This window comes from Danio rerio, chromosome 7 (assembly GCF_049306965.1).
Source record: "Danio rerio strain Tuebingen ecotype United States chromosome 7, GRCz12tu, whole genome shotgun sequence".
In the NCBI taxonomy this organism is placed as follows: domain Eukaryota; kingdom Metazoa; phylum Chordata; class Actinopteri; order Cypriniformes; family Danionidae; genus Danio; species Danio rerio.
This window is the reverse complement of record NC_133182.1, coordinates 36,564,508-36,589,234: the sequence shown is the minus strand read 5'-3', so window position 1 is coordinate 36,589,234 and position 24,727 is coordinate 36,564,508. Positions and strand designations below refer to the sequence as shown.

The 24,727-nt window shown below is 34.7% G+C and overlaps 2 protein-coding genes across 20 annotated transcripts in view; both read right to left on the bottom strand.

The window, feature by feature from the left end:
- Nucleotides 1-7,186, bottom strand: part of chd9 (chromodomain helicase DNA binding protein 9) — a 117,041-nt gene extending 109,855 nt beyond the window's left edge. For 8 of the 15 annotated variants that reach the window (XM_005169012.6, XM_005169015.6, XM_005169016.6 and 5 more), the window contains exon 1: nt 7,071-7,186. The gene's annotated coding sequence lies outside the window, so the exon portion shown is untranslated. Of the gene's footprint in view, nt 1-6,588 lie in introns of all 15 variants that reach the window. The other 7 variants (XM_005169013.6, XM_073908761.1, XM_073908763.1 and 4 more) reach the window with 3 other exon arrangements.
- Nucleotides 7,187-7,989: 803 nt separating this feature from the next.
- Nucleotides 7,990-23,602, bottom strand: aktip (akt interacting protein). 5 transcript variants are annotated; one of them, NR_135206.1, is given in 10 exon segments: nt 7,990-9,124; nt 9,217-9,431; nt 14,522-14,629; nt 15,007-15,105; nt 15,240-15,328; nt 15,834-15,934; nt 18,493-18,557; nt 18,737-18,945; nt 21,359-21,462; nt 22,953-23,114. NR_135206.1 is itself a non-coding variant. In NM_001320324.1 (10 exon segments), coding segments are annotated over 9 exon segments (882 nt in total). In that variant the 5' UTR covers nt 21,401-21,462; nt 23,518-23,602; the 3' UTR covers nt 7,990-9,016.
- Between the last annotated feature and the right edge of the window lie 1,125 nt (nt 23,603-24,727).

The window sequence follows — 24,727 nt, the reverse complement described above, 5'->3', positions numbered from 1 at the left end:
TCCTTAGAGAATTTAACTGTTGAATTAATTATGACTGAATGAAATTATGACAGTTTTTGCCATCACAAATAACAAAATAAAGAGTCACTTAAAAAAAATAAACAATATTCGCTAATTCATAGGGCTGGGCAGATAAAACGGTATCGATATTTAATGACTGAACACCATTGTCAATAATGATATATAAAAAAAAAAAAAAGTTTGGTATGAAGTGCTATAGCTTTATAAAAAATGTGGCAGCTGAGCGTGCACCTTGGAAGGAATGCCAATAAGCTAAGGGTTGTTTCCAATCGAGGAACACAGCTTGGTGCAATTACTGTGTGATTTCTATAGACAACTTACTGTACAGATGTTAATCAACCTTAAATGTGTAGTAGGTGATATGCCCAAATGCTAACCGGTTAGCATTATATCTTTTAAACAGTCCCTCCCCTGATGCCCAAAGCCAGGCCTCCTGAAATCACGAACGCACGCACCATGACGTGACAGCAGACAACCCACTAGATCATGTCATCTGCCAGTTAGAAATGTGGTTAGCGGTTGGCCGGCGGTGTGCAGGAATTACACTTAATACTAAGCCAAACTTACATGCTATTACAGAGCAAATATTCGGAGTAGCACGGTAAACAATATAGGGACCCCATTACAGGTTATATCTGTTCAAAAATGAACCAATGTTAAATGTTAATATAAAAGCAACTTCACCTCAGTAAAGCAGGCTAGGCCGAATAGTGCTATTAACGTATGTTTTGTTGTTAAACTAAATAAAAATCTACATTATCGATGCTGTAAAAGGTCCCTTATAAAGTTGAAAATAGTCACATCAATCGTTCGCCAGAAGATGTCAGTGGCTGAACAACACTTCTGTGCATATAACCCATTCGTAACAACACAATCTACAACAGCTTTGCCTGACTAAAAAAAGGTTAGGGTTAGGGTAACATTACCTGTCTAAAATAAATACTTGGTGTCATTCTTCTTCCAGCGTGCAAATATAACTCCAATATTGATTCAGGATTTTAAAAAATTTAGATTCAACATTTGATTTTACCACCACTTTGAATGTCTCTCGTGTGCACATGAACACATGGCGTGCATACAGGCGTGTACGAGTAAATGGCGGAGCTGCGTGAACAGAGGTGAGCAGATGTACAAATTACATTTGTTGACAGACAGTTTGGGTTACTTATCAGAATTATGGAATGTTGGTCCGACAATATTTAATTGAATGAACATTTTTAGTTTTATGCCTTACCCAGAATATAAAAATACATATAAATATATTTTGATCATTTACTTCTACCATTACTATTGGAATAAGAGACTTTCAACCAGCACAACAAAAAAATGTTTCTGAAGACAATCACCAACTGCACCTTTAAAGTTTGCTTAGATTTTCAGTGTTAACATTTTATCATTTTATGCACACACTTTGTAACTTTTTTTTTAATAAGTTTGAGCCTCTTTAGAACTTATGTTTATTTTCATATAAGACATAAGAGACTAGATTTGTTCGCTTAATTTTTTGGTTTTTGACTATTATCTATTTTTTTAACTATTTGCCTTAGTAATGTTGGTAAATGAAAATAAAATGGTTAAATAAATTAAAAAAATGAATATATTCCAAAATGGATTATAAAAAAAATATTCAATAATTATCAATATCGAATGATTTTAAACATTATATTGTGATATTTTTCCTGTACTGCTCAGTTCTAATTCTTTACATAAAAGTAAATATAATGACCACATTTTACACACTGATGTCACACCTACATTGCATCCCTTCTGATAAATGTCAGAGAAACAACTAATTCTACAACAAAAAGATTTCACAAATATCTTTAGCATTAAGGCTATAGTAATCTGCATACAAAACAAATCTACCCTGCCACTCATAGTTCATGGCCATTCAGGTCTTGCTGATGCAATTCAAGTCAAGACAAACGCAGTCTTTATATGTTTAACAAATCATTCTGTATTCTCAGCATACTTCTAAACATAAAGCTACACCATATATTAGATCTTACATAAGAGCGGACAAATAATGAACCCGCTTCAATTACAAAATGACAAAAGCCACTCCTCAAAAATGAACTGAAAGAAACAACTGCTTGCCGGTGTACAACATAACACGTGATTAAATAATACAATATAAAAACTAACTTCTTCACAGTGTCAGTTGCCTCATAGGCAATGCTCCAACATATAGTGTCATTGCGCTTAAGGCAACCTGAGTTCAAGTCCCAGTTTGGAGAACTTTCCCGATCCTATCTTACATCGCTCTCTCTCTTTACCTGCTGCCAGTCTATTCAGTCCTGTTTCAGTCCACTGGTTCACACACAAACCACAGTTTCTGGGTCCAAATATTCTATTAGATGCCAAAGTAAACAACAATGCTACACTGTATGCTTTAACAGTATTGAAAATCAAGATTGTAATCTTTATGATCTCAGATGGTCAGACAGTGATGATTCATGTTTTTTTTAAATCTGCAAAATATCAGTGTCTGAGTTCCAGAGACTGTAGTGTACACTAGGCATGGGCCGGTAAAAGATTCTGAAATATGTATTGAACACATTATGTTTTTTCCTGGGAATAATATTCAATATAAATGATACAATCATAAAAATAAAACAAATAAAATAAATTGTTATGTGTAATAACAATTGAATGACACAAAGAGAAAGTACTGAATTAATGAAATGTATTTAAAACTTTATATAAAAGGCTTTTTGGTGGTAGCAGCCTAAAAACGCTTCTCATATGGAGAATGAAGTTGCATGAATTGCTCAGATGTGAGGTTTTCACAGACTTCAACAGTGTAAAAATCTTGATGATTCTGTGGGTTTTGTCTATCAAGTCTGATCTTTAATTTGTACTTCATATTAGATTCAAGTCAGGTGATTGGCCATTTTACAACTTTTCTTTCTCTTAAAGCATTTGAGAGTTTCCTTGGGTCTGTTTTGGATCATTGTCTTGCTGAAATGTCCACCCTGGTTTCATCTTCATCATCCTGCCAATGTAGATGCAGGACTGAAGCAGCTAATATTAATTTACACTGATGAAACGCAGAGGGTTGCTGGATAACTACTGAGAAATTTCAGCTGCTGTCTGGGCTTTCACTGACTTTCTACACCTTCTTTTCTTCATGTGTTCTTTACTTTTTTCATGTGTTATTTCATTTTATTACACATAACTTAATTTGTAAACTAATTCAATTTGTTTTCATTGCTTATATGAATTTCTTTGATTGTTACCAACATCCGGGAAAAATTTCAAGTCAACGACACCTTTAGAAATAGGTTTTCTGAGAAAAAAAGTAAGATGTTGAATACTTAACTTCCCTGCTGTATATTCTTTTTAAATGTCAGGGTCTTTTGTCCCCATTGAACACATTACCATTTTATTTTAAACAACATTTATAAAATTTTGGAAAAATAAACATGTCAATCTAAATAATTCAAATAAACCATTGATTTCTGCTATCTAAATTAGTATCAAAAACACCGATTTCTTTACAACTTAAAAAGACACCTTTAATATCTTTCTTTTATGTGGATATAAATAAGTCACTGCACTGTTCAGCTCTATAGGATTTTGGTCTGTAAGTGATTTTTTTTTTTTAGAAGTTTGCTGAATCGTAGGCTGACCAGTAGCTTCTGATGAAGGTATTTTGCTGCTGGAGATACTGTAGCCCTAAGTAAAAAAATAAATGAATAATCTTTGAAAACAAAACAACAACTTGCATATACCTTGAAAATAACTATAACCGATATAATACATGTAGTTATTGTAACATTTTTCCAAACTACAATAGGAAATTGGTTATCGCCCCATGCCTAATGTAAACAATTATTTTGTAAAAGATTTGCTTCAATGTGTGACAAGATAGTGGTCATAAATGGCTACTGAGATTTGCTCGATTAAAATGAGTTACTGAGGTCTGGAAACAGCGTAACAAGAAGATGAAGGCAAAAAAATTTCCAAACTAAATCTTCTACAATTAACTTGTTTAGATGCAAACGAGATGTTAGGTATTTACATTCAGTCCCAGTCACTAACACTTTGCCAGCGGCTGTTTTTAGTTTAAGAACAAAATTAATAAAATGATAAATATTCATTAATTTCAAGTTGGCAGAACAAGATATTGACTTGATCTAATGGAAAAGTCCTTAAACTATCTTTTATCTCATCATGACTCATGGTGTATTTTTTTTCCAAGCAAAGAAAAATGTATGTGGGCTAAAATTATCCTGTCCCTGCTGGAGTTCCATTGACTCACCACTGAAAGACGTTTTGCCTCCTGATGTATGTTCAACAGCATTTTAGATGGAGGTGGGTGACAAGGTATTTATTGTTTTTAGTTGAAGTGGATCTCCTTATTCCAAAACCTCTAGCTGATTTAGTTTACTGTGAATCATAATTTGCGTATATTACAATGAAACACTCCATACACATTGAATTAAGTTCTCAGTGTTTCCTTTTATATAAGCACTTATGAACCGATGATTTTATCCACAGTGTCTCTGAGGTCATTCACACAGGATGCTTTCTTGTTTCCATCTGTTTTTTAAATGGATTTTTTCTACATAAACAGCATTAATCAAAAGCATCAATTAGGGAAAAAAGATAAGAAAATGTTGTTGTATACAATACAATCGAGATTCTCATTACAAAAATATTCTCTGTCCAAAAGCTCTAGTTTTCTAGCTTTTTCTAGACTATTTAAAATCTCTGTGTGAATAATTACCATTATGAATTATTATTTGAACCAGTTATATTGACTAGACCTAAAACTAATAATGGCAGCACGGTGGCTCAGTCTGTTGCACAATCGTCTTATAGCAAGAAGGTCGCTGGTTCAAGTCCCGGCTGTGTCAGTTGGCATTTCTGGAGTTTGCATGTTCTCCCCGTGTTTGTGTGGGTTTCCCCCACAGTCCAAAGACATGTGGTACAGGTGAATTGGATAAGCTAAATTGTTCGTAGTGTATGTGTGTGAATGTAAGAGTGTATGGGAGTTTCCTGATGTTGGGTTGCAGCTGGAAGGGCATCCGCTGCGTAAAACATATGCTGAATAAGTTAGCAGTTCATTCCACTGTGGCGACCCCTGACAAATAAAGGGACTAAGCCAAAAAGAAAATGAATGAATGAAACTAATAATGAACATTAGCTGATTTTAGAATGCTGGTACTGTAAAAAATTAATGATTTATTGAAGAGGACCTGTCAGGTTCTCAGAAATACACATTGTTATACGATTGATGTGGTCTATATAATGACGGTGAACTACTAAGATCATACAACTCTAGTTTACTTGCCATATCCACTATTGGAGCAAAGCAAATCTGTACATGAAAATGGAATTCACTACTTTTCTGCACTCAGCCTTTTCAAAAAGCATTTCCTTTTCCCTTAAAAAATGCAGTAAAATCGCAATAAGACATTTATTTACGTCTATTTCATTATTTCCATTAATAATAAATTATTGTTATTAAGATAATAACAATTATTAATTATTAAGATAATAAGATAATTATTAAGATAATAATGAATCTAATTTTGCACAGGCATATTATTATCTCAGAATGACACTCAATATATCAGAAAAACAGTATAATAAACAAATGAACAAATTTAAAATCTGTTATAATAAAAAAAAATGTTAACTGAAGCTAACCAGGACTGCCAGGACCTTACATCACAAGGATGTTGGAAACAACTGTAAAATCCTTTTGCTGTTGTTTTGTTGTATTCAAATATGTATGTATGTTTACAGTGCTCAGCATATATAAGTACACCCCAGAAAAAAAAAAAAAATTTAATTGACATTTTTAATAGGAAGCTCTACAATATTATATTTGTGCATATGCATTATATTAGTCAGTACTGAAGCCAAAATCTGGGGCTAATCTAACAAAATACCTTTTGATAACGGTGCAAAAACTAGTACTACCAAATTTATGTCATAGAAAAATATTAAATACAAATTTTAAAAAAAGAGGAAAAATCCAGAGAAGCAATAAATTCAAAACTTTAGTTGATTTTTTGTAGATTGTAATTTCATTTAATAGTTTCATCTTTAAATTTCTAAATATGTTTGGTGACTAAAATATTATTTTAATAAATAGATCTGTTTAATAAGTCTGTTTTGTTTAAATGCAACAGAATACATTGCCTATTTACATTAATAAATGGATAAAACATTTCATTTTCAAAATGGGCTGTACTCAATTTTGCTGAGCACTGTATGTAAATAAATATTCTTCTCAAACCAAATTCCAGTTGAATTGAAAGTTAATATTAACATCTAATATTTGCTAAAAATATAGTTCAGCAAATTTGTTGTTTGATAAATGTTGTTTCAAACTATATTTCCTAGCTATCAAAGCAATCAAAAGCTGTCTTTAACTGAAGAATAACAGCCAGGTTATCATAGTATTACCACAGTACTTTGTGTGTGGTTTAGAATCCTCAGAAAGAAACGTTAAATTATGCAATATTATCCTCCAACAGTCAAGCCTGTTATCCTGCCTCTCTATACTCACTGACCACCTTGTGCTATACTGAAGAAATCACTGTACATTACCGTCCAGAACATCACCTGAACTGCGCGTTTCAGCCTCGCCAACGCAGCAAACCAAACTTTAACCGCGTGTCCTCTTCATGTTTAGTCAAGAAAGCAAAGCAACACGATAATCCATGAAGAGCAAACTGTTATTTTCCTGTTACGCGCGTGCGGAGAGAGCAATCCGGTCTACTTTCTGAAGTGAGCTCGGTCGCTGTTAGTTCAGAACCACCGTTTGCTGACAACACAGTGCGGTCCATGTCGAACCTTTCACGTGGAGTTCAAATCGTGACAGTTTGTCTACCTGAGCTCAGGTGCAACGAGTGTTTCATCCAGGCTGGGATTCCCTTCAGGCGGCTGAACGTCACGGTGTCTCTCTCTCTCTCTCACTCTCTCTCTCTCATCATGGACTGACAGCCACCTGAGTTTCAGCACTGTCGCACTCTACTATAACCATCTACAATATATTTAACCTAGGAGAGGAAACAAATGAACGAACTTACCCAAATGAAGCCAAATTGTTCGGCGACTGCGCGACCATTAACGGAGGAATAAAATAGCGAAGTTTTTGGCGTAGTTAATATCGCGGCTGAGCGACCTCAGCGGTTCCAGCGCTGCTGACGTAGGCTGATGATAAAACGTACATTTGCATGTATGTAAAGTCTTCTGCGATTGGTCGACGTTGAAAACGTTCGCTAGAAAAAACTGGGAAGCCTGTTTTAATTGTCAAGTTGACTTTTAGCAAAGATTAACAGCATACGCATGTCATTTTACTAATAACGAGTAACATAATTGTACTGTACGCAAAAAAACAAGTTAGAACGCAGATCAAACAAGATGGCCGTGCCGGGACGTCAGCCTATAAGCGAGGCTTTTACATTGCTCGTGAATCAGCCTATGGTAGTGGAAGCAGTGGGAGGAGAGAAGTGGAGAAAAGTTGGTGTCGGTGCCTCTGATATTTGATCACCTCTGCTGGATCTTTTGGGAACTGCTTCTTGTAACCACTGACATGTCAAGTACAGCAGAAGCTGGATTATATCAAACAGTTATCAGTTACCAAAATTACTTTACCCAGCACCCATTCATACTCACATATTCACTGCATAATATTAAAATACCTTAAATGTTTATAAACCTTAATAGCTTACAATTGTTCACTTTATATACATACAAAATTAATATGTCACACATACAATAAAGAGAAATATTAAAGTTTGAATATTTTTGCTTAACTTACCAGTGTTTGCTTTTCACATCAAGAATAAATGTATATGCCACACATAAAACAAAGTGCATAACTATACAAAAGTATTATAAAACTTACCAGTTTGCTTTTCACAGCAAGATTATGTAGGTCACACCCTTTACTTGTAAAATAAGTATTTTTCCCCTAAAAGCAACACAAATAAAAAGGCAGGCAGTCAACAAATGTGTGATTCATCCACGCGCACATACCCACATGAGATTCTCACCATTAATAATCTCTTTTATTGAAAATGTCTTAATCACGGAAATGATACTGCCAGCAAACACCATTTCAGACCAGTTTCACCGTTTATGCATTTATTTGCGTTTAACAGATTTAAAAAATAATATTACATTACTTACACAGCTGGGCTCAAATCAGTATTCTCACTGACAGCCCAAAATAAACATTAAAAAGAAAAAAGGGGGTATTGTAAAAGAGCAAAATGTCTAAAATTTAAACAATCATACATTTCTAGATAAATATATGAGATGTTTGGACTCTGCTATAGAGGCCACTGATTTAATCGAACTGCTCCACTATTTACACATCAAACCCTTTTAGATCAAACCATTAGGACAATAAAAGTGAATTACATTACTAAACAATGAGGATTAACTTAGTGTCTTAATGAATAGTATATGTCTTGCTCTGTAATTTACATTTAAAACCATTTCATACACAGGTTATTACAAAAAAAAAAATACTCAAAGCTATAAATATGCAAAATCAAGGTGTTCTGTCCCAGTTTATGATTGTTTGTTTGAAATTACAACTATTAAGCAAGATTTTAGAGAAAGGAAAACCAAATGGAAACCATATTAAATCTGTAAAACAATTAGTTAGAAACCCAAAAAGAGATCATTTAGAAGAGCATGACCTACACACAGAAGCGAGGTGGTTTGTTGTGCCTGAAAACATCAACATGTGCAATTAACAGTACTTTCTAGAACCATCTTCTGTGCGTTCAAGCATCAGCATTGAAATGAACGATTGGGGTCTTCGGGGCTATACCAGGTACAGGACTATGGTTCTTAAGCCATTATACCAGTTTAAAATGATTTGTTTTCTTTAAAGCTGAGCGAGAGTTTTGCGAATGAAGATGAAGTTCATAGAACTGCATCAGACTTCGATATATGTGTGGTTCGGTGCAGCCACAGTAGCATAGCGCCCCTTTGGTGGACAGACGGAAGCACTGAAATTTCACGTCTGAAGGGGGTTGTCCTCTTTGCTGAAAGGCTGAGTGGAGCCAGGCTTCACCCAGGAAAGTCCAGACACCGGAAGGCCTTTGTTAAAATCCTCAGGTCGCCGCTGCAACAACAACAACACAAGAAGGCCATCGGTCAGAAACACAAAGGGTGTTATTAATATATTCACAAATATTAGCCTTTTAGCCAACCCACAGTTATGAAGAGCAGAAGGAGAACTGGAAACAGGAAAGGAAACAGTGTTCCACACACAAGCTCATGCTTTAAAACAAGGCATGCATCAGATACCAGGAAGAAGCCAGTTTTTACTTGGTTGTGGGGAGCAGTCAGGGGAGCGTCACACACTCACTTTATGTGCAAACATCTTCTCTTTCGCCTCTTCATGCACCGCTGGATTCCACGGGGAGAAGCTGCAGAAAACACAAACATCAGATGCAGGAAAACAAATGAACCAAAGTCCAGTCTGATGACTCAATGCTGAACTTTTAACCCCACCAAAAGATACTAGATTCTGGTTTTATTTTTTTTAAAGAATGAATCCATATCTCAAATTTACACTGTAATCAGGCTGCATTTACACTGTACTTAATTTCAAGATCCAATCAGGTCTCCTCTCGACTAAAAAGCTCCATGTGAAACAGCAAATGAATGGCAGCCTGAAACGAGAGTTCTACAGATGTGTTTCTGTGTTTTTCCCACACCAGGAGGTGGCAGTAATTCCATAATGGGAAACCGGAAGGCCAAACCCACACAGATAAAGCATTACCAAATAATCACAGTACTTGTCACTCACCACAAGAAATTCACTTGTGCAAATATGTTTGATAATCTAATAATCCATATACTGTTTGCTAATAATTGAAACTGCACCCGCCTACTTCTGTGTTCCATCTTCACTAGAATCTTTTGCTTTGTCTCATCACAGTTTTTGTTCTCGCACTCTGATTCATTGCCAAATAACCAGTGAGAGTGTTCTCTCCAGCTGACGCCGATTCTACATGCTGAATCAGGTCAACTGACTGTGACGTTAACCTGACGATAGGTGACATGTGGAACAAACCAGCAAGTCTGATGCTGACCCGGCTGCCCAACACTGCCCAGCTATCAGCTAGGTGTGTGCCCTGGCCTTTTGACAGGTGAATATAAAATGTTTCTATAATTTGAGCAGTTCTTTGACTTTAAATGAATACAATATTTGATCATCAAACTTTATACAATGACTACTTGACAAGATAAAAGGTTAGTTAACAACAATTTACATTCTCCCATTATTTAAATCACTATCATGTCATTGCAAATTATACATAGCCAAGTACACTGACAAGTTAGCAGAAACTAAACTTTTGTTTAAAAAAAAAAGGGATGCATTTTCCAGTTGAAAGGGTCAATCATCAGTCACATTTATGGTCACGTACATCTGTGGGGTCTGTCCAGACTCATTTATCTGTTACTACTGTGTGTTTGTGTTGATTTTGACAGGATAAAAAGACATCACAACATCCCAACATCCTCCAGTCTTTCCTCATGTTTTGTCTGTTGTTCTGCGTTTAGAACCACATCCTCTGGTTACCATTAAAACATCCATTAAGGAGATTGGGGTCATGACTAGGCATGGGACAATAGCTGTTTAAGGTATACAGTCGTTTGGAAAAGTCAAGGTTTTAAAAATCGCCAAAATTTTCTGTTGTATCATTCCTACAATTGTTTGTTTGTTTTTTAGCACAGTATCACCAGCAGAAAAGAAATCCAAAGATGCTATGTTAAATTAGAAAAGAAATCTGTGTTTATGAAACTAATGAATACTCCAGAATTCAATGATTAATTTAAATTAATTGGCCTGACATGTTTACTGCTCTAAAATATTTGAAATGTTTCACAAAACAAAATATATTGGCTGTGTCCGAAATTGCCTACTACTTAATAGGTACTGCATTTGAATTTACTACTCAAAAATTACGCTCTATACAGTATGAATGAAGCTCGGACGCATTACATCCGCCATTTTATCATGATCACATGACACGCCTGCTTCACTCCCATTCATGAATGCTCTCGCAGTGCATCTTGGGATAATGTAGTGTCCATTGGGTGCACACTTCAGAATCTCGCCAGAAGAAGTAGGTCATCCAGGTACTTCTCGCATACTGTTTTTTTGAGTTCTATGAATTTTTTTACATACTACTCAACTCACCGTTTTAAGCATAATATATAGGATGGAAGTATGCAATTTCGGACACTGCCATTGTGTTCAAAGCGGGGAAAAAGTTCTTTTTTTTTTTACCCAGAGATTTAAATAGAATATATTTTAGAGCAGTAATCACAAAACCATGATATTTTTATCCAAGGTTATCAGATAGTCAGAATCTTATGCCAGCCCATGCCTAGTCATAATAACCTTATTTATTTATTTGCCCATGCACAGCAGCTGGAGCAAACTGAAAATGACATGTTTTAAACATGATTCAAGAGTTCACACTTAGATATTGCTTGACACTATTTGCAGGTTTGGCATGCTGTCCCGGGAGAGAACCCTGAGCTCTGAGATAATTGAACCCAGAACTCCCGCCTGGTCAATTGAGCATGTAAAGGGAGTATAAGATCAGGTAGTTCTCGAGAGCTCCCAGTGGTAAAGGAAGAAAAGGGGAGAAGGGTTGGATGGGGGATTTCTTTGGAAAACGATGTTAATGGAGTAATTTTTTGCTAGGCTACTTATAGTGAGTTTGGATTAATCTGATTAGCCAACTAATGATTGTAGATGAGAGACCAGCTGCAGTCAATCATATCACGTGCTCCTCTCGAAATTAGTTTGTGAAACTTCACTTAGGGTTAAAGCAACAACAACAGGGGCCTGTTTCAGTAAGGAGTTTCAACCAACTTGGAGTTTAAACTTGAACACTGAGTTGATTTATCGAGAGATTAAAAACTCTGAGTTTTCAGTTTCATAATAGCGGATTTGATTTAGTTCAATCAACTTTGAGTAGATCAACTCAGAGTTAAGTGCACACACTGCGACTATAAAAAGGCATTATCAATGGAGCGCAGATATTACAAGTCACCATGACAACGTCTTAAAAAGAGATCACCATTTCTTTCTCCAGCTGAACTTGATGTGCTCAAGCAAAGTTATAGCAAATATGACCATATATTTTAAAAAGCAACACCACTGAAAGAATGATAATACCATTAATCTAGTAACGGAAAATGTCCATGTTGAAGGTCAGTGAATTTAAGCTAATAATTTATTAAAAAGGTCAAGCCATTCTCACATGTGACTTTGTTCTTTGTGTGACTGAAATGTAGGCAATAGCTATGTTTCCATTCAAATATATTAATTAAATTTATGTGCAAAACTGGAATAACGCATAAAAGATGTGCGAACAAAGCAGTGTTTTCATCCAACGAATCAAAGAGACCAATATAGTCACTTCCTGATTAACTGGCACCAATAATCAGCATTAAAAACAGAATTTACTGCGATAGAAGAAGCTGTGTCAATCTTTTCTTTACTTAATAAATGTACTTGCACCTCAGAAGACAATGTTGACACACAATGAACACGTGGGGGCGTTTGAAGCCATGAGATGCATAGAACAGACGCTCGCTCCAGACGCTCTGGAGGTCATTAATAATATAATAACATTAATACTGAAACATTTAAGGCATTTTAGAATGACCAAAACAACATTTAAGATGTGTTATAGTGTGCTCAGCCTGCTGGTTTGTCCATTCACACACATTTTCATCATCATGTGATCTCTTATAACAAACCTTTTTTAATGCATATAGGCCTATTATAATTTGTTCAGTAAAAAGTGTTTCCATCATAGTTTATGCGCATCTTTTCTTATCGAATAAAAGTTTATCCTACTTAGTTATGTACATGTTGTTTTATGCAAATTTTAAAAAGTTATGTGCATCATGACATTTCCATTAATCGTTTTTATGCGCATCTCCAAAATAGGCATTAAAATAGGTGGATGAAAACGTAAGATTATGGCAAGAAATACAGCTTTGTCTTTAAAAAAGGGGAGGAGACCGACAGTAAGTTAGAGTTTAGAGAATAAAACCTGCTCCTGACCAGGTTAGGTTCACAGAGTAAGTTACCACGGTAACTGACTCAGAGTTAAAAAGTTACCTCTCTTTCAGAAACAGACTTGACTTACCCTGCTTTCTCCAGTTTAACAAACCAGCCATTATGAAACAGAAAACCCAGAGTTTAAATACACTCTAAAAAATAGGAACCATTTAAAAAAAATGTTAAACTATACTAAACGTTTACTATTTTAGGCCCGTTAGGATTACCTAAATAATTTACATTTGCTAAATGCCAGAATAATGAGATAGATTTTTTATAAATTTATTAATTAATTTAATTTATCAATTAATTAATTTGGTCAAATGTTTTGCTTGCACAAGCTTTTTCAACTCTTCTCACAAATTTTCTATAGGATTGACAACAGGGCTTTGTGATGGCCACTCCAAACATTCACTTTGTTGTCCTTAAAAGCACATTAACTAATTTGGCAATATGTTTAGGGTCATGGTCTGTTTGAAAGACCCATTTGTGGCCAAGTTTTAATTTCCTGGCTGATGTCTTGAGATGTTACATCAGTATTTCTACATAATGTTCTTTCTTCATGATGCCATCTATGCTGTGAAGTAGACCAGTGCCTTCTGAGCAAAACAGCCCCACAACATGATGCTGCCGCCCCCATACTTCACAGCTGGGATGGTGTTCCTAGGCTTGTAAGCTTTCCTCTTTGTCCTCCAAAATGTAACACTGGCCATTATGGCCAAACAGTTCAATCTTAGTTCCATCAGACCACAGGACATGTCTCCAAACATTATTATTTTTCCTAATGTAATTTAGCTAATTGTAATCTGGCTTTTTTGTTGATTCTGGCTTGTTGATTTTCCCATGTTGTCATAAAAGGAAGCAGTGTATTTGACTTTCAACTTGACTTTCAAGAAAATATATAACTATTTCTCAAAAAACAAATCTCTCTTATTATTCTGCTATTAACCATAACCGAAACAAATTAGATAATCCTAACTAACCTAAAAGAGAAAATGTTTAGTCACATGGTTATGTGCCTTTTTATACAGTGAAGGTAAACTTCTGGTTTCAACTGTAGATAGGACTTTGGTTTTGGATGCACTGAATGAAGGCGTTGCAAATATGGCCGTCAAGTTAACTGTCTTTCCTTGACTTTGATCAACCTCACCTTGTGGTTGCACAAAGTTACAATTTAGACATACAGACATCAGAAACACATCAGATTTAAAACTATATTTTGAAATGGCTCAAAACTAATGCAAAAAAAAATAATCTTGAAGTAGTGTGGAACATTGACCCGTGCAGCAATATAAAATCTCCAAATCAGTCCAAATGGCATTTTTTTAAATGTTTGTTTAAGAGTGTCAGTGTAAATGCAGCCTCAAAAACCAAAATGAAGCAACAAAAAAAAAACAACAACAACAATCCGAGTGCTGCACTTGCCTTATTGCATAAGGATCATCTATCTTGGGCTGATCAAACAGGTGACTATTGCATAGCTTGACACTGTCTACCACCTTACTTTTGAAGAGCTGGATGTCTTTGTCATACCTGCACAGAACACAGTGATATTATTAAGCAAAAGGAGACTTCAAAACAAGCTCTTAACATTGGGAGGTACGGCTAAGAGGAAATGAATGTGGGGGGCAAGCTAAACAAGCTTTCATCTTCATGTGGGAAGCCATGTCTGAGGTTGGACTACGGTTGTAAGCACCATATGACTTCAGTTAAACAGGAAGTCAAAAAACGCAGCTCGCACTAGAACAGGCAATGCCCAAACACATTACAGAGAGTGTGGTTGCTTTATTTTACTATGAAGCAAAAGCAACTTGAGTGGCTGACACTTATTTAGTGACTTTCACAAGTGTTAATGCTGGGAACAGTTCAAACATCAGAGACTATGAAATGACACCGAATCTATTACTCACAGCACAGCAGCCTCTGGGTTGAGTGGCTCCATAGTGTTGATCTTATAGAAGATTGTGCGGGCGTACATAAGCACCTGCCAGATATGATTGTGGTTTCGTCTGCAAATGTAGATAAATGTTTAAATGGATGTATAAATTGAAATTAATAAATACAAAACGTTGCCCATAGTCACAAAAATGAGACCCTTAGATTGAAAACAGCTCAGATAAGAATTTGTATTTTTTCAACTGACCTCCATTTGGTGAAAGCTCTCCTCACGTCAAGCTCACCAGAAACTGGGTCCACTAGTGGGTGGAAAACTGGAGTGTCAAAAACAACCTTCTGAAAGAACACACAGAAACACAAGCAAACATAAGAGGACTAATAGACATTGAAGTCAAGTCAAGGTTTTTGGCATTTGATTTTTTTCTAGTGATTCAAGATTAGGTAACCATTGTTATATTTAGATTAATTTGTTCATTTCTGTGACTTTTCCCAAACATAGATAAACAGAAATAAAGATACATCAAACTCTGTGAAGGAAATATGAAAGTAAAATAAACAATTTGACAATGTTGCCAATAATGTTCTGTTCTAGACACACCCTAATGTCATCACATCAGTTACAAACATTGAGTATTTCAACATTTCATTTGGCCTCATATCTTGCCAACAATGATGACTAACTATACCATAACTAACTTAGAATATCCATCTAGTCTGCAGAGGTGAAATTTTTGTTTTCGTATTTATGCTACCTTAACATTGTGACAGTGTAAATGAATAGTCATAACACAGCAAAAAAAAAAGTAATGTTACATTTAAAAATTCAGTATATATTACTTACCGGACAGTCTCCATCTGGATAGTTATCAGGAATGTAGACGGTGAACTTAAACACACCATCTTGGTACAAACCATGGCGAATGAAAATCACACCAAACCACACTGCAACAGAAATAACATACAGGATACTTGACAGAGCAAATGCAAATCAATTTAACTTTTCAGCTTGGTTTCTGAACACAGATTTGTTGATTTTCATCAATTTGACGACAGAAAACTCAATGATTGATGATGCATTCCATTCAAAAACAGATGTAAGAGACTTCAACGCACTATGACTTGTAACCAGTTCTGTGGTTTGATGTTCAAAAGACTGTTATAAGACAGTTCAACCAAAAAAAGAAAGGGGTCACCATATTTCACCCACTTCTGTTGAATACAATAAGAGACTTGTAAAATGAAAGTCAACTCCTATTGAAGTCACCGGCTAACTTTAACTGTTTGGTTATCAACATTTTTCACAACATCATCTTTGGTGTTCAGCAGCAGAAAAAGAAAAAAATTCTAATGTAATTTTCCCACCAGTTAACTGATGTGTGATAACACCAGTAATACCAGTATAACCAGAGGAGGGGTGCTTTTAAATGGCTTATTAAATCTGTGAGCCATTTAATTAGTTTCACATTCACATTAGTGACAGTTGAGTTATCCTTATATTATCAAGATTTTTTTAACTGCTCAGCAGCTCATGTTTGTCTCCCTTTTCTGTGAGTCTGCTTTCCTGTCGAAGATAAGTTCAGCTTCCTTTGTCACCCTCTTGCTATCATTAACATCTTAAGACTTGTGCACACCGGGACATTTTACACCATTTAACAAAGGTCACCAATGTAAGTGCACACCATGCCATGCATAAAAGCGTGATTTAAAAAAATAAAAATAAATCTCTCTCTCTCATTAAAAAAAAAAAAAAAAAAAAAAAAATTATATATATATATATATATATATATATATATATATATATATATATATATATATATATATATATATATATATATATATATATATATATATATATATATATATATATATCTATCCTTGCCCTGGTAACAGCTGTTTGACCAATAAGGCTGGCACTTTTTACTTTTTGCTCATTTTCAAAACAAGAAATGCGGTAATTGGTTCACTCGGTAGCTATGGGGACGTGTTCAATAATATAGCATAAGAGGAATTACTAGCATACTTACAAGAAATTACAAACGGTATGCACAAAAGTCTCACATAAAAAAAATACACTAGTCATGTTCTTATGGGGGAAACTATTGATAAAACATAGAAACTATCGACCTTTTTATATTTTTGGGTTTCTCAGTAGTGGAAGTCGTTATAGTTGGGTAAACTTAGAGCGCAGTGAATGGGAGAGTACAACTAATTTTTACAATCCTATTTGCTAAAATAAAAACAATAAAATAAACACACACAATATTGTTAACAATACTTTCAGAGAAAGAAAATAAATTGTATCAGGCTGATAACGACAGCCAGGAGAGAGAACAACAACAAATTTACTGTCCTCCCCATAGACACTGCATTAGAAACACCACAGAGGCAATTCGCTTTTTGTAATTTAACCCAAAGTCAATATAATACATGCATAAATACATATAAATGTTCATATGTTTGTTTTTTTGTTTTTTATAAAAATATTTAAAACTTTAAAAGATTTAAGATTATGATGACCGTTAAACATAAAAAAAGCCTTGTAAAAAGGGTTCATTAGGTTCCATTTAGATTTGAGCAAACATGAACGTGACATTGTTGATTGGTGCTGTGAGCAGCGACTGCACAAAAATCATCCAGAAATCTGAAGCTGGTGGCGATTTAACTACTTCCTACGTCCTATCTGAAAGGCCTGTTTTTTTTGTATCCAACTCCTGCCCTAACCTGTGATGCAACCTGTTCAGTTTTATATTGAAATATTTTTACTCTAACAGAACAAAATTATTCTTAATACTATACAATATACCAAAAAAATCTCAGTGGCTCAGTGGGTAGCACTGTCACCTCAAAGCAAGAAGGTCGCTGGTTCAAGTCCTGGCTGGGCCAGTTAGCACTTCTGTGTGGAGTTTGTATGTTCTTCCCGTGTTGGCGTGGGTTTCCTCTAGGTGCTTCAGTTTTTCAAAATCTAAAAACATGCGCTATATGTGAATTGGGAAAACTAAATTGGCTGCAAGTATGAGTGCGCGTGTGAATGCAAGAATGTATGTTTTCCCAGTACTGGGTTGCAGCTGGAAGGGCATCTGTAAAATATATGCCAGAATAGTAGGCAGTTCATTCCAATGTGGCAACCCCCGATAAACAAGGGACTAAGCTGAAGGAAAATTAACGAATAAAAATATCAAAACGTCTGTGGTGACGCAGTGGGCAAATGACAGAATCAGTGATGCTGTAACAATAACACCATCAACATTGACCATCACACCAAGCCTAAGATGTAGGTTTATCATTAATCACGCACCTCACCAAGACTAAATATCTACATGCTAACAGATGTAAAATTCCTCAAAAGGTTTCAACAAGACGTTAATTAACTGCACATTCTGTTGCACTTCTCTAAGCAGGAAGTTGAAAATTCTTTTGGAGTCGAATGGAATGCAGCAAAAGAACATTCTGTATAAAGAGCATCTGTGGCAGACAGAACAGAATGGAAGAGACATTCTTACTCAGCGCTGATCTGTATGAAGGCTGTACATAGATGCCAGGAAGCTTCTGCTTGATAACCAATGTGCTACAATAGAGACAAAGTAAAATTCAACCACATACATTTCAAAATATGCTCAATTTAAGTTACTTAAATATATACTAATAACAAATTTCAATAAAACATTTTGATAGTTTTGTAGTCATAGCTTCATATAAAATCAACAATAAAAAAAAGTTAATAAATATAAACAAAGCATTACTCACAACTCAGCAAGTAGTGAGTACTCCAGGTAGAAAGGGCCGTATGAGGCATGTGTGCCATTGGCAGATTGTGTAGAAGAGGCTGGTGATGCGGCTTTAGTGATGGGGACGGCATTCTTCGGGATGGAGGGAAGTTGCTTCTTACCAAATGGAGGACGAGCTGGACTGGCTCTCTGCTCCCCTGAACCACTCTGCTCTTCACCATCAGATCTCTACACACACACACACACAAACGAACAAAATGACATTTACCCGATGGCTTTGCTATTATCTTATTTATTTATTTGCCTAAAACAAAACAAAATCTATTTTTATTTGCAAGTTTAAAATTTTAAAATGTCCCAGGTTAATGGGTGACCATCTAATACTCAGCACATATGATACCATTCAGGACTGTTCTTAAAACAACACAATCAATACTGTAAAAACCTATTAAAATAAAAAAAATAAAAATAAAAAATAAAATAAAAAAATAATGCTCCTAAAATATATAAATGCGAAAACAGTCATTCAGTGTTATTATCTAAATGCAAAAGTTTGTGGAGAACCCAATGACCAGTGTTAAAACCCCTAAAAGTAAAACCAATTTTCATAACTCCCTAATTTTCCCAACAAAGAAGATAATAATAATAATAATAATTAATAATTAATAATAATAATAATAAGAAGAAGAAGATTTTCTGCTATAGTTTATGAAAAAACAAGAAGAAATTAAAGCAGTATATGAAACAAATGAAATGTAAAGGGGGGAGGGGGGGACAAGATCTTAATCACATCATGTGATTCATTCCCCTTTATGAAAGCACAAGTTCATATGACAGAGGCAAAAAAAACTTGTTTGTCAGTTTCCACATTTGTCTTTAATGACTATGCTTTCACCTACAAATAAATAACCAGCAAAGTTTCATAGACTTACTAAAACCTAATTTTTAGCACACTATATATAAATTCATTACACAGATTTTCTTCTGATATAAGCACAGTGACCAGAACTTCACCCAAACCTGACTATTAAAATCAAAAGAGTGTGAAGATAAACATCAGAAACTAGCAGAAGCCTGAGACATCACGAAAAGAAAATTTAACACCAAACCGCTTCAGCTATTCAGCAAACAGACTGTAATGAAGCCAATGAAAACAAAAAACAGATGAATACCACAAATACACCCTTCAGACAACGTACAAACAGCTAGACCAAGTATCTATCATAAATCAACAAGAGTGAACAGTTGGGTCATGAGTCAGCATCTATTAGGAAACAGCTGAATTTAACGTCTTAATGACAGCTGCAACACCACACCACACTCAGACAACACCTTTGAACAACAGACAATCTGCCAAGTCAGAAGCATTAGTTGACTGTAACTTTCAGCTTTTCAATAATAAAAGTCACTAGCCTTCATCATTCTTTATGAAAAACATCCTCCAACACCACATGAGTTTGAGACCTTACTGAAGAGGCAGATCTACGCAAAACAACCTTTAAACCCTGAGCCTATCACGTGATTTCTTATTGAAGTCCCTGTTTTAAACCAGTCCATTCCTCACTCTCGCTTGCTTTTCTCTCCCTTTGCAGCTATTAAGGTTTCAGGTAAATGACATTAAGAATATGCTGCAGAAAATTTAAACAAGTATCTCATAAATTAAATTATTAAAAAAAGAACCATAGAACCATCTTTCAACAAGAGTACTATTTTTGAGGCATTGCCTGAAGTCAGTCAACCTTTGACTCATAAGCAAGGCTAGCATGATTTGGAGACATTTATTGCCATTTCTGCACTAATAAAAAAATTAATTAATAAATAAAAAAAATCTGTGGATTCATGTGAAAAGATTGAGAGAACAGTAACTAATAACTTAATAAAAATTATTATAAAAAATAATAACTTTAGCATTAATTTAAGATTTACAATATATATATATTTAAAGAAAAACAGCAAATGTATTGTAAACAAGTGATTTAAACATTTGTACATTAGACAGTCATAATACTTGAAATATGAATAAACACATATTTACACATTTACAAAAGTAAAAAAGACTTAATGATGGACTAAAAATCTGCATATTTCTGTACACGCAGATCTTATGTGGGCCTACTCATAAGTAGGCCCACACAGAATCTGTTCCTGCAGAATTCCGCAGATTTTTAGCCCATTATTGATTCTGTTTATTTACCTGTGTAAATTTATATTTATTCAGTTTTAAAATAAATTCAGTAATATTACTCACTAATATGAAAATACTTAATGATTTGTTTACATTACAGTTTGTAAAGTAATATTTTCTGTTTTTTAGTACAGTAGATATATTATATGAGAGACTTGCTTTGTTTACCTAATAAAGTGGATCTGTTTGGATTTGCATTGTAAATATTAAATACAAGTTAAAAAGGTATTACTTTTTATTTCATTTATTAAGGTTTTAATTTTGATACTCCCAAAATCATTCCTTATAAATCTGCAAATTTTAACCAAAATTCTATGCAGAAATAGCAAAAAATCTCTCCCGTGTGGGCCTACTCATAAGCCACATCATGAGCTGATTTAATAGACCAAAAATAACAAGGATCAAGAGATCAAAGGTTTTCATGAAAAGACATGCAGGAGAGCTGCCATACTTCACCTTACGACCAGCGTTTGTAGACATGCTCCAAAATGGGTTCATTACTCATTGAGCTCTAGATGGGTGTGTGCTTGCTCACTTTTGGGTGGCATCCGAAAAATTTGCTGTGAGAGAAAGAAAGACCAACAGAAAGAAAAAGCGCTGATGAGAGCCTGGACATTTGGAGAACACAATGGGCAACCTGATGCTGTATGGCAGCTGGTGGCAATCCAATCCCTATGAACCATGTTGCTGCCTGTGTTTGTCATGAGGACTTCAGTAAACTACATTTTAATTCAGAGGTACTCAATCTGTGAGATGCCACAGAACCACAAATGTATGATTATTCTTGTGCACAAACACCCATTTTAAAACTTAAAAGGAAGTTACATGATTGCATAAAACATTTACTATTTAGTATTAACATTAAGAAAACATTATGTTTTATATAAAAGAATACTATGCGCATTACATAAACTATTATTTAAAACAAATCTAGTTCCTACTACATTACTGCATTTTTTTCTCGGTTTACATCGACTTAAAATACAGTACTGCATTTTTGTTTACATTAACTGTTTGATTTGTTTATTATAATTGATTTATAAAATTAAAATATGCACTCCAAACTTTTTTACGTTGATTTCTTTATCCATCATTTACAGCAATTCCAAATTGCCTAGTTAGTCATTTTTCATTATAAAGCGTAAAGCATTAGTCGGTACTCTGTATTGGCCGATCCTGATGAAAGGAATCGTTACTCGGTATAGGTTGCAAAAATCCTGATCGGAGCATTCCTATTTATTATTATTATTATTATTATTATGTTAGAGATTTTATCATAAACAATGTTTTATTCATTAAATTGTATATTTTTTACAATTTCCTTCTATGAATCATTTTAAAAGGCAGTTAGTATGAATAAATAACTTGAACCCATGAGATAGAAGTGTGTAATAACTAAGTTGAAAAATATTTAGATTCAATCACATTACAGCATTTTTATACTACATACAGTACTCTAAAAGGTGATGTTTATGTATGATCTATTGCTTTTAGTTACTTTAATCAAGGTTTAATTCCTACGTTTTTAGTTTATGACTTAATACTTAAAATGTATTTGTGTAATGCATTTTCCCCTCTAAACTATTCCAGGCAGCGAAAATACATAAACAACAGTGGTTTGAACATACATCAGAAGTGACGTTTCTCTCATGGTTGTAAAAATGCAATTATTAACCTGACACCTACATATATTCTTCATATAATTCATATCAAATATACAAGGTGGAGAAAATTTGAAAAGGTAACATTATATGTGGTGACATACAGTATGTCAACGCCTGAGACACTGGAAGAACCGCCGCAACTAGAATCTCTGAACCTTCGAAAAACAAATGTATTGCCCTCATTTCTAGCAGACACCGCTTCAGAAAGCTTTGTTTGAGGACAGGTCATTTAAACAGTTTAATTAACTATGCTTAGGTGAAAACAAAGACTGCAAAAGCATAGTATGACACCATGACACTAACGTTATTCGTAACTAGACTAATGCTAGACTAACAGTTAGCCTGTTTTAGCCAAACAACCATAAAAATAACGAGTTTCCACTTACCTGCGACAAATAATGTCACCTGGCTAAAGACATACTACACGCTAAATTGTCGGGTTTCAAACATTTTGATTTGGACTGGCTTTTAACCATGTGCGGTAAACTAAACCACCGACGACACTGTTATCCGAATAATCTCACACAAATACTGAACACACCGCTAACAAACTTGACAGGAAAAGGCGGAACAAAAACACAACTGAGACACGGTGATTGGTTCTCATCATGAGTGACAAGCCCTTTATCCATTGAAAATTTCAATAGAGCAAACCACAAGGTTAAATGCCTCAGGTTGACGTTTGGACAGCAAATATTTGTCACATACCTATCATTTTACAAGCAAAATGTTGAGGCATGACAGGAGTGGCAAAGCGTTTCGCTAAAATTGTTTTAAATCAGTTGACACTACGCTTGCTTCCGATTTTTTCGTCTCAGATTGTGAGCTGAGCGATTTAACGAGGGCGAGCCGTGTATTTAGTCTTAAAGTAACGTTATGACATGCATTGGCGCACCTCCGTTTAATACGCATAGATATTTCTAACATTAGAACGGACTTTGAGAAACTTACCGGGCTAAACTCAGGACATTTCACACGTTTTAAAACATTTAGGATCCTCCCTCCCCATTGACTGACGGCACGGAATGTACTCGCACTGACGCCTTCTGTCATTGGCTTATAGAGACGCAGAGTACACTCTATTGGTGCTTTTACCTGTTCATCATCTCAGACCAAGACAGTAAATCTGGATTGGCCTTTTTATTTATGCTTTTATCTGAAAAAGATATAAATTATTACAACTTTAGATCTCTGTGTATTAAAAGGTTGTTACATTGTCCCCTGTAATCTCTTGATGGAATAATATAGAGATTTGAAATGGGGAAAATATGGTCATTGCAACAAAAATAAGATCTATATATATATATATATATATATATATATATATATATATATATATATATATATATATATATATATATATGTTTTAAATTAATCAACAAATTTGATCCTATCAGACAATTCATGCAATTAAATAAAATATAAATAAATATAGGCAGCATTTTGGCTCAGTGGGTAGCATGATCGATCGCCTCACAGCAAGAAGATTGCTGGTTTGAGCCCCGGAAGGGTCAGTTGGCATTCCTGTTTGGAGTTTGCATGTTCTCCCTGTGTTTGCGTGGGTTTACTCCGGGCGCTCTAGTTTCCAGCACAAGTCCAAAAACATGTTTGTTTTTTTATTGCACTAACAACAGGCCATTACAACAAACAGAAATACAAAACTGATAGAAGTATAATACAAGCAATACAACAAGAGAATTGCAACAAGAGAAATGTAACAATTTTAAAATAAATATAATAAAGGTAAGTCCAAAAACATGTGGCACAGGTGAATTGGGTAGGCTAAATTGTCTGTAATGTATGATTTTGAATGAGAGTGTATGCTTCCTACTGATGGATGGCAGCTGGAAGGCCATCCGCTGCGTAAAACATATGCTGGATATGTTGGCGGTTCATGTGGTGACTCCAGATTAATAAAGAGACTAAGCTGAAAAGAAAATGAATAAATATAAATATTGATGTAAAATATTGATGATTTATTTTGGGATTGTAATTATGTTGTTCTTTTTGGAAACATATTCGATAATTTATTAATGATAACATACAACAATATGTTTCTGTTAGTTTTAAAGATATTAGTTTTGGAATTTGTCTCTACTAAAAGAAATGCTCATTTTGTTATAAATTAAATTTACTTTCTTTGTAAATATGCACAAGTGCA

What these genes read in the sequence shown, in the direction of transcription:
- aktip (XM_068222190.2), bottom strand. Translation starts at nt 21,400, where the DNA reads ATGAACCCATTTTGGAGCATGTCTACAAACGCTGGTCGTAAG. An exon ending in TACTCACTACTTGCTGAGTT is followed by an intron (nt 18,558 to 18,736) that starts GTGAGTAATGCT and finishes TCTCTATTGTAG; the next exon opens with CACATTGGTTATCAAGCAGA. An exon ending in AGAGCTTTCACCAAATGGAG is followed by an intron (nt 15,106 to 15,239) that starts GTCAGTTGAAAA and finishes CTACATTTGCAG; the next exon opens with ACGAAACCACAATCATATCT.